Genomic DNA, 10,460 nt, shown 5'->3' with positions numbered 1-10,460 from the left:
CAGCTAGTAATATAAATATACAGAAGATTTATTTGTCTGTACGTCAGTTCAGTACCAGCACAGCCCGCCGGCCCGCAGTGTATATACACTTATGACTATATATATATATATGTATGTATGTATGTATGTATGTATGTATGTTTTACAACAGTTCTTATGCTAACACTGTGTCATATGCTTACACGCCATAGTCTTATACTTTCTCATGAGATCAGAGGGGGGGGGGGGTGAGGGGGGGTGTTATATTATACCGGCCAGGGTCATGTATCATGTGTAGTGATAAGGAATCTGTTGTTATACGGAGACGTCGTTGTAAAACATGTTATTTATAAAATAACAAGATTTTATTAGAGGCAACGATATCGCTTTAATGAGGCACTTGAAAAAAGCTAAATATTATTAAATTGTGAGTCGGCCGGCTGTTATTCCTACATCTTTGACAGTCGTTACAGGTAGTCAGAAGCTTGAAGACTGACAACCAGTCTAACCAAGGGGTATCGTGTTGCCCGGGTAACTGTGAGGAGGTCAGATAGGCAGTCGCTCCTTGAAAAACACTGGTACTTAGCTGAAACCGGTTAGACTGGAAGCCGACACCAACATAGTTGGGAAAAGGCTAGGCTAATGATGATTAATGCTATCTGTCGCAATCGCTTTTTAGGATCCCGTGCCAAAACGATAAAAACGGAAGCTGCTGTATATCCGTCTATCACCGAGCTTTATCTCACTAACCGTGCCATCGTAAAATTTTCACTTGTTTTTGACTAAATTGCACGGAATCATTAGTATTTATTCTTATTTGAGCAAGCTAGATAACTCAAAAGTGGTCCAAACTATAGCAACAAGATATTTTAACATAAATATCATAAAATTATCACTTACATATAAGGAGTGTTTTAGCGTGATTTAAACCAAAACTAACTTTATCCCCTGACATCGCTCGTAGCCGGTATCTTATAACACATACACAAAAGGGATTTGACAACTGACATGTATACATATATATTGACATTCTGTCAAACTGTCAAGTCCCTTCTACGTCAAAACAGGAAGGGGGTTCAAGACCCGGGCAAGTTCCCACGACCCGTCGACACACCCGGGTACGGACTCTCACCCGGGCGTACGTTACGTGTCGGTCGGTTAGGGTGGGTACGACCCGGGTATGTTCCGAGTATATCCGGGTTGGAAGCTAAATCATCTGTGTGTATCGAACGGTGTCTGCCCTGGGAGCGGCTGCGAGTGTTGTGCGCGCTACCCGGGTGAGATCTACCCGGTAGTGTCCGGTTTGAGTAGCTACGGGATAACACATCACTCGGTGTCTGACTGTAGGTTTGTGTGTCCGGGTCTTGGCGGGTTAAATGCGTCGGAACGGGGTCAGTCTGACCCGGGTGAAAACGACTTAGTAAATCACTCGGTCCTTGATATTCCGGGTTATTACGAACATTACGAATAGAAGCTGGATCATTTTGACCCGGATGTGTTCGGCCCGGGTAGCTCCGGGCCAGTTCACTAGTTCCCTCACTATAATTCGGATTCTTATGAGCTGCTTGCACGGGTATCGACCTTGCTTGACCCGGATAAGGCTGACTTAACATATCACTCGATCCTTGACTGTTACCCGGGTCACTTCGTTGCGTTCTACCCGAGCGAGATCGTCCCGGGCGGGTCCGGCCCAACTCACTCGTTCCCTGATAGTCCGGATCCTTGCGAGCTGCTTCACCCTGCCCGGGGTGGCTCCGCCCCGTATAACCGTGTGCTAGCACATGACTCGCTCCCTGACTCGTGCCCGGGTCACTGCGCCCCGCGTGAGTAGGTACGGGCTCGGCCGGCCCCGGGGCTGCGGGCTCGCTCGGTCCCGGGTACGAGTCCCGGCTGTGTCACGCGTACGTGTGGCGGCTGCCCGAGCTCGAGCCCGAGTACGACGGCTCTAGTCTGGAAGGGATACAAGTAAATGATTATTTTTAAATCAATTTCTTTTGTACCAATATTTTCTCTTAAATTTCAATCAAAATCAAAAGAAAATTTCGAATGGGACGTTGAAGCGCGGCGCAGCTCGGCGCTACAGGTGGCGCGGGCGGGGCGGGCCGCGCCCTGCGCCCTCGCGCCCCCGAGCCCGCGCCCCCGAGTCCGCGCGGGCCCCGTGCGGGTCAGCGACGCTAGTACCTGTAGTCCCGGTGCGGGAGCGGCGCGGGGCTGGGGCTGCGGCTCGGGCCCGCCGCCGACAGCCGGCTCGCTGCGGGGGAGATACTCATATTCATACTCATATACAGGGTAGTAGGGACGTCATACCGACCCCGTGGTCCAGGGGTTCTGTACCTGATTCCAGATCCCCCTGCGTTGGAATTTTTCATCGGTCTTTTCATGAAAATTGCATTTTTTGCGTTTTCTTAATTTTATGTGTCATAAATTTGTTGTGTATTTCAATAATATTTTCATAACGAAAATCATTATTTAGCCTTTTTCACGAAAAAAGGCAATGTAAATAAAACACTAAAAACTGCTCCCGATCACCTGATTCGTAAAGGTACTCTTCGGTCATCTCTCTCGCAAATCTAACCGAAAGTGACGTCAAAATGTTCAATTCATCATTCAATCATGAGCTGAAGCAGTGGCGGGGTCGCGAGCAAGCCGCTTGAAGAAACCGATTCATGAAAAGACCGATGAAAAATTCCAACGCAGGGGTGTCTGGAATCATGTCCAGGTACCCCAGGACCACGGGATCAGTATGACGTCCCTTCCACCCTGAATATTTATTTGCATTCCATAAAATTACAAAAGATATTACAGAGTCTTAAAACTAGGTACAATGTTATGGCATTACAAATTTATACTAAACCAGCGACCCGGCCCGGCTTCGCACGGGACCAGTGCTAATATACGCCACAGAATTTCTTTAACGTTCTTTATTTTGACAAGGATTCATACCATCGTCGCTGCATCGTAATGAAAAAACTTTGGAATAAACGTTTGAAATTTGAAAAATTGAATACTTGTCGTACATACAGCTTCGCAAAGAAGTCTTGTTTAACTCGACATACGGTATCGCAGCTTGTCAGACAACAACCGGATACAATAAGCCGGGCCATGTTTATGTTGGTGCAAAATGAACCGATTTTGATGATTACTTTTCCATTTCAAGTGATGTAGACAAGCAGTGGCGTGTCGAGCCAAGTTCAAGTAGCAGATGGCGAGTAGTACCGAGTGTAGTATTACTAATTACATGAACCATTTAGAGACACTCTTGACATGGTCGTAATTGAAAAACTATTTCACATAAGCATGTTTCTATTTGACTCATATAGGTAGTAGCTAGCTGGGACCAGACGCTGGTAACACTTCGTCCAGCAGTGGACTCATGGATAATGTCTGTATTGGCTGTGTATGTGTGTGTGTGCGTGTGTGTGTGTGTGGGTGTGTGTGGGTGTGTGTGGGTGTGTGTGTGTGTGTGTGTGTGTGTGTGTGTGTGTGTGTGTGTGTGTGTGTGTGTGTGTGTGTGTACTCACGCTGCGCATGCGGCTGCAGTTCGGTGACCCGCTGCGGGGAGGCGCGGCTGCGGGGGGGAGCCGCCGCTGGAGGGGGGGGGGATTCATATTTATTTATATATTATAAACTCACGTTATCGTTACAGTTATACACAATATAATGGGGGTCTGCAAAGGTAGCACACACTAAACTTAAATTTACTAGTAAAATAAAATTCAACATAACTCTTGCAAATTCATTAAAGTTACACAAAAATTTGTCTGTCCTTTACTATACACTTCATTTAGTACACGAATCGTGTTGTTGTTGGGTGTTTTAGACGGCAGGTTGGTTCTGGCAACAAGCATAGTGTTGGAATCAACATCATCATCCTAGCCGTTTCCCAAATACGTTGTGGTCGGCTTGCAGTCTAACCAGATTCAGCTAAGTACCAGTATTTTATGAGGAGCGACTGTCTATCTGACCTCTTCAACCCAGTTACCTGGGCAACACGATTCCCCTATGTAGACTAGTTGTCAGACTTTCAAGCTCCTGACAAATTGTAATGACTGTTAAAGATGTAGGAATAACAGCCGGGACTCCCATTTGAACGTGCCTTTCGAAACACGAGGAACTCGTTATGACATGAATGGGCATCCAGACCAAATGCGCAGTTATTAACGAATTGAGAGAGAATTCAATCCTTCTGTCATGAGTTTTTCACAAACATTCAAATCACATGCACAAAACACCGAGACTTAAGACAAGCCTTCATGGATCACACAAACACCTGTTACACACGAGGGTTGAACTCGCGACACGTCGTTCAGAGTGGATTTAATGTAACCCATACCACTGGGCTATCTGTGCACGGACTTTTAGAATCCTATCTGTATCTTGTACACCTTATATCTACATATGTGTGTGTGTACGCATGTCCTCACCATGCGCATGCGGCAGCGTGGCCCTGGCGCGGGAGGGCGCCGCGCCCCCGCAGGCGCCCGAGTACGCTGCCAGAGGGATACACTCATTAATATCTAGTCTTTGTATATATTCATAATATTCTAATATAAAACAGTATGAAAGGGGGAGGTTAATACAGTTTTTAAAATAATGGTTAATGATTAAATGATGTAACGGTTGCTCACGCGTATTTATCGGGGTGGCCCGACTAGTTTGGACTCGCTCACCCGCCGCGTCTGCTCATGATTAAGGACTCCGGTTGGGTCCGAAACTAGTCGGGCTACCCCGATACATACGCGTGAGTAAACCGTTACATCATTTAATAATGACTCAGTCTCACGATAGTTATTATAAAAATGGTTAAAGAGAATATTTTTGCTACATCATTAATTGTAAACTATCGACACTCATACATAAAAATTGAGGCAGACACGTAGAGGGTCAAAAATTTAAGGTTTAAGGTTTTACCCATGCATATTCATTTTTTTTTAATAAAATCTGTTTTAAATCCCACAGCTGGGCAAAGGCCTTTTCATTAATGCGGCATCATATTCTTTTTAACAAATTATACAAAATGGGACAGAATACCTTTAATAATTTTGAAAATGAAAATTTGATACCCGAAATTTTAAGACCTATTTCATATCTCCCCAAAAATTTCGATGAGAATAGGACAGCTTATTCACAAGTCCACGACAGTTGTACTATAGGTCAGCTAGTCTCAGTTTAAGTACCAGCAGGCCCTCCCCCCCTCACCTCGTATGACGGACAGCTCGATGGCGGCGCGCAGCTCGTCCTCGTCCGCGCGGCTGCGGAGACACGACATGGCCTGCACACACACACACACACACACACAACGTTATTATGTATAAAATATTATTGTATTACTACTGTATTTTGTTTTTCTTGGTGGGAATTATGATAAATAAATATTAATCATGCAACATAGACATTTGGAGTCATCAGCATTCAGAATCTGTTTTTATTTTATTTACGTTTCAAGCGCAGTGCAGTCTCTTTAATTATTCATAATAATAAACATAAATGTAGATCTCGCTATCTGTAGTACTCAGAGACTAAACAGATTATTTCAGAACACATTTAAAACAAAATTCCCTTCCGCACTAAGAAATATAATCCTTCAGTCTTAAATTTTCACATGCACAATGACACCCAGACTCAGGACAAACGACCATACACTCTGAAGACCACACGGGGTTCGCACCCATGACACCTCAGTCACATTGAGCTTGGCATGGAGTCCTCGCCCAGTATACATACAGAATATTATTACAAGTATATAAGTAAGTATATCTGCACATACGGGCGCGTGGTCCCGCTGCTGGCGCCCGGCCTGCGCCGCGCCCGCCCGCTGCGCGCGGGACCCTGCGGGGGGGAGCTGTTACTACACATATATATACATGTATATGATAAGCACGAAGATAAATCCTGAGGTTTTCAGTAACAAAATTTATTAAGTGTTACAATTATTCTACGGCATCTCTGGCAAACAAAAACTTATATCCGTGGTGCCTGATAACTGAGCCTAAGTCAGTTGTCAATCTCTTTTCTTTGCTGCAACTAGCTATTTCTTCTCTTGTCTCCCGCTTGCCATGGAGGGAAGTGGAACAATTTCTTCTCACTCCTCTTATTTACTATCTCTGATTAATTTCGTTGCGGGTTCAGAGGCAGTTAATTGTTCCCCCTCGGACACTTCATTGTTGATCCTGGCTTACAGGAGTTGCAATAACGAGCATTTGCAGCGGACTAGTTCCAATAAAAAAAATCACTGGCAAACGATAAAGCAAAACGTCGTGAGGAAACTTGTGGAAAGAGACCCGATGCCCCAGTAGTGGGATATCTATATTTTCGTAAATCATATGGAACTGGTGATTTTCCCATCCGATTATAAGATCGCTACTACTTTCAATTATTGAAGTACATCATGAAAGAGGAGTAAGCATACATACATACATACATACATAGAAACTTGTCTAGTACAAGAACATTTATCTAAATTAAAGTACCTATACAGATGGAGTATATTATGTATGTACACTGACCAGGCCTGGGCGTGTGCGTGGCTCCGTCGCCGAGGTCCAGCTGCAACACGCCGCCGCCGCTGTACTCTGGAAACACGATGTGTTAACATTAATATGAGATATACTATAACATAGGTGGAAATGGAAGTTAATACATGTACACAGGCAGTAATATAATTTTGGGATGAGTTAAATAATAAAAATAAGTTGAACTTGTTCGTGAAGTAAATCTTTTTGAGGCTCGATTAGGAGGTAATTTGACGATAATGAACCGTTGTATCATTTAAATACTATAGTATAGTAATATAATTTATAAATCATTTCTTATTAAAAACAATTCCCACACTAAGGAATCCTTGTGCCTTGTATTTCACAAATATTCAAATCACATGCACAAAGACACCCAGACTCAGAGCAAGCATGTGTAGGTCACAGACAGAAACGCTTCTCCTACGCGGGGATCGAACCCGAGAGCCGTCACATATAGTGTTTATCGTGGTGACGTCAACTACTCGGCCATCCTTATCATTGTACGGTGATGTTGATGATAATGTTGTGTGTGTAGTGACCCCAGGGCGGCGCGTGGCGGAAGTAGTCCCTGGCGGTGAGCAGGTGCGTGTTGGCGTTGGGCGCCATGGCCACGTCCGGGACGGCGGCCGACAGGCGCGCGCCCGCCGCGCACTCCGGGACCGACTGTCTGCGGGCGGGAGAACAATGCGTTAGCGAATAATTCGATTTTAAATATAGAAACAACCCACAAATTTCAACAAAATCGGAGGAGACGGGAAAATGACACAAATAAAATAATGGTTTTACAAAATCTAAAAACCAATCAATGTATGTGAGAATGATTCATTATTAAATGAGGTAATGGTTTACCCGTTTAACCCGACTCCTTACCGACAACCGGAGTCCTTAATCATGAGCAGATCGACGATCCCGCCGCGTCTGCTCATAATTAAGGACTCCGGTTACATAATTTAATAATCAATCTATGTTAGTCCATTCAAATTTTATCAAATTTAGTTAGTTATTATAGTTGTAAATTGCATTGTCATCGGGTTTGAAGCAACAATCAAAATTTAATCCTGCTAGCTTATCGGGAAGTGATTCAAAATTGAATTGCAAACATTAAATGAAATTAGTACTTCGGAAAATAAGCTAAAAGATTGTTAGAGCGAGATCGAAGTATGCGTGTACGTTGTGTAAGACAGAGAAGGCGATATCTTGTACCCTTTCCCGACGAGTCTAGTAACAGCAGCTACACTGTAAAACAGGGGAATAGAGTTTCAAGTGGTGAATAGAAAATAGTGTTTTTACAGGGTTGCATGAATATTTTCTTACATAAACATGCTTAAACACAATTACTTTATGCAATAAAGAAAAAATGCGGACAACATCACATACATTGTTCTGAACCCAAAGTAAGTTGCTTAAGCACTTGTGTTATGGAATTCAGATACAACGAAGGTACCACAAACACCCAGACCCCGAGACAATGTAGAAATGTGAATTTTACATTGACTCGACCGGGGATCGAACCCGGGACCTCAGAGCTAGCGAAAACTTGAAACAGGTGCGTACGCCACTCGACCACGGAGGTCGTGCTTGAAAATTTTTGTATAATCCTTATATTTTGGTCTTGTTAAACGTTCAAATTATAATAAACACTCAGTTTCTATCCCCCCCCCCCCCCCCCGAAAATCCTCTATACACCGTTTCGCTGATACCAGGCATTGTGTAATCATCATTTCTATAATCAGACTATTCCATCATGCCCTCAATGTCTAGCAGAATATCCTCCCCCCCCCCTCTCCCCCCCTCTCCCCACCCCGCAGTAGGTACCTGTTGAGCTGCGCGTCCGGTCTGGCAGCCAGCTCGCGCCTCCCGGCGGTGCCTGTGCGACCTCCCTCTGGAAACAACAACATTACAATTAGACAAACTTCTAATGTATGTGAACGGTATTCATTTAAATGTACGATATATATTGTACTTTTGTGTTTCTCACTATTATCAATGTATATAAATATAAATAATAAATAAATCAACAAAATGGTGCTATAGAAATATACAATGTGAGCGTTGTTTGCTCCCAATGCAGACTTACTGTGCTTCCAACTTGCTACACTACAAGAAAATACACTAGCTATCAGATTTCTAAGTAATGACAACTTTCAACACCTAAAGTCCTTAATATATTGTTTAAAACAGCCTACATGAAATAAAAACGTTTTAATAGATCTCAATTGACTTGAAACAAGACTATCTAGTATCGACCTATACATTATATATCTATAGTTATCAGTATATCTGTCCTCACCCATGGGTATGTGCAGACTGCCGGCCGACGCGCACCGCAGCGACCCGCTCCCGCCCAGGGACCTGGACACACACAATGTCATTACATATTGGCTAACTGAGCTGGAACTGACAACGAATGCAAGATTAGTTGCCACAGCTATAAGAGAGTTGCTTAAATAAATGTGTGAGGGACGTCACGAGTGAGTGAGTGAGTGAGTGAACGAGAGAATGAGTGAGTTAGTGAACAACTGAGTATGCGACCTAGTGATTGAGTGCACGAACGAGTGAGTGAAAGATTAAGTGCACGAGTTATTGAGTAAGTGAAAGTATGAATGGGTGTATGCTTGCACGAGTGAGGTAGTGAATGACAGAATAAGTAAGTGATTGAGTCTATGAGTGAGTGGTATATGGTTACCGGCAGCAGTCCAGCGCGGCGTGGTCGGGCCAGCGCTCGTCCCTCTCGTCGCGTTGTTCCCAGTCTTCCGGCTCTCTCTCCCTGCGGGACCACACGTAGTCACACGTTAACACATACATAGGTAACAAATCACACGGCTAGTGGTATTGGTCACCACGCTAATGCTACTCGTGTCGCGGGTTCGATCCCCGCGTATGTCAATGTCATTGAGACTCTACTAATACACTCTAAGAATCTAAATTAAGTGTATATTTATCGATTCGGTTTTTATATCACCTGGTGTCAGTGTGTAACCCGCCCGTAGAGTACTGACGTGGGTATTCGACCAAACCCGAATTTATGCACAAGTAAAGAATTTATTCCATGTGTCGCGGGGGTTTCACAAACATTCAAGTCACACGCACAAAGACACCCAGACTCAGGACAAGCTTTCGTGGATCGCATAAATACTTGTCCTTCGCGGGGATCGAACCCGCGACACGACGTTCGCAGTGGGTTTGGCGTGGTGACCTCGACCACTCGGCTATCTGTGCAGTCGATATGTATGTATGTATGTATGCTCGTGTGAGTGGATGTGTGTACGTGTGTGTGTACGTATGTGTATACGTGTGAGTGTTTGTGTACGTGTGTTTGTGTGTACGTGTGAGTGTATGAGTGTCTGTATGTATGTATGTATGTGTGTACGCCTGACCTGTCCCCGTCCAGGTCAGCCAGCAGCAGCTCGGCGCACGCGTCCGGGAGCGACATCTCGCGGACGGCGCGCAGAGCGATCTGCAACCAGTTGTTATGGTCAGGTGCCATGGGAACGAGATTGTTAGTACGTAGCAAGATACTAGGGCACTTGTCTAGACAAATAACATGTAAAAATATAAATTTTAAACAACATTCACACAACGCCATCTAGCAAAGCTGGTATTATGAGTACTAGACAGCTGATAAACATACTTATATATTATCTCCGGTATAACAGTCAAGGTCACTAACCACTAGACCCAGATACACTTTTCCAGACACCTAGTTTAGGCTGAGTCTAGTCAGTACTCTGAATTAATTAATATATTTTCCGTATAATCATGTAAATAAATGTTCATAGGTTTTTTTTTATTGAATTTTGATTTTGACGAAAATAGGCTTTGATTCACATTAGTGGTTGGTTGCGGCAGCTCATGCAATTTGATGCGCTTGCTGCCGCAACCATAATGGGTCGCTGTATTGATACAATGGTCTCGTTTGCACATAAATACACAGGAGTACAATTAAATAAATAAATGCATGTTTTG

The 10,460-nt window shown here is 44.0% G+C and overlaps 1 protein-coding gene across 4 annotated transcripts; it reads right to left on the bottom strand.

Annotated features, from left to right (window-relative positions):
• Nucleotides 1-550: 550 nt before the first annotated feature.
• Nucleotides 551-10,086, bottom strand: LOC113491667. Of its 4 annotated transcripts, XM_026868749.1 has the most exons (12): nucleotides 9,872-10,086; nucleotides 9,181-9,261; nucleotides 8,785-8,846; nucleotides 8,310-8,376; nucleotides 7,034-7,161; nucleotides 6,486-6,551; nucleotides 5,747-5,808; nucleotides 5,179-5,251; nucleotides 4,404-4,469; nucleotides 3,501-3,566; nucleotides 2,161-2,230; nucleotides 1,787-1,929 (listed from the first exon to the last, which is right to left on the bottom strand). In XM_026868749.1, the coding sequence occupies exons 1-12, from the start codon at nucleotides 10,078-10,080 to the stop codon at nucleotides 1,875-1,877; spliced, it is 1,005 nt and encodes a 334-aa protein (XP_026724550.1). In that variant the 5' UTR covers nucleotides 10,081-10,086; the 3' UTR covers nucleotides 1,787-1,874. The 4 variants fall into 4 exon arrangements, with proteins under 4 accessions (XP_026724549.1, XP_026724550.1, XP_026724552.1 ...); XM_026868748.1 differs by lacking the exon at nucleotides 5,747-5,808 and having other exon boundaries at nucleotides 551-1,929; XM_026868750.1 differs by lacking the exon at nucleotides 2,161-2,230 and having other exon boundaries at nucleotides 1,878-1,929.
• Nucleotides 10,087-10,460: the final 374 nt, after the last annotated feature.

The sequence above is a fragment of the Trichoplusia ni genome, chromosome 3 (genome assembly GCF_003590095.1).
Source record: "Trichoplusia ni isolate ovarian cell line Hi5 chromosome 3, tn1, whole genome shotgun sequence".
NCBI classification, from domain to species: Eukaryota; Metazoa; Arthropoda; class Insecta; order Lepidoptera; family Noctuidae; genus Trichoplusia; species Trichoplusia ni.
This window is presented reverse-complemented; position numbering and strand designations above follow the sequence as displayed.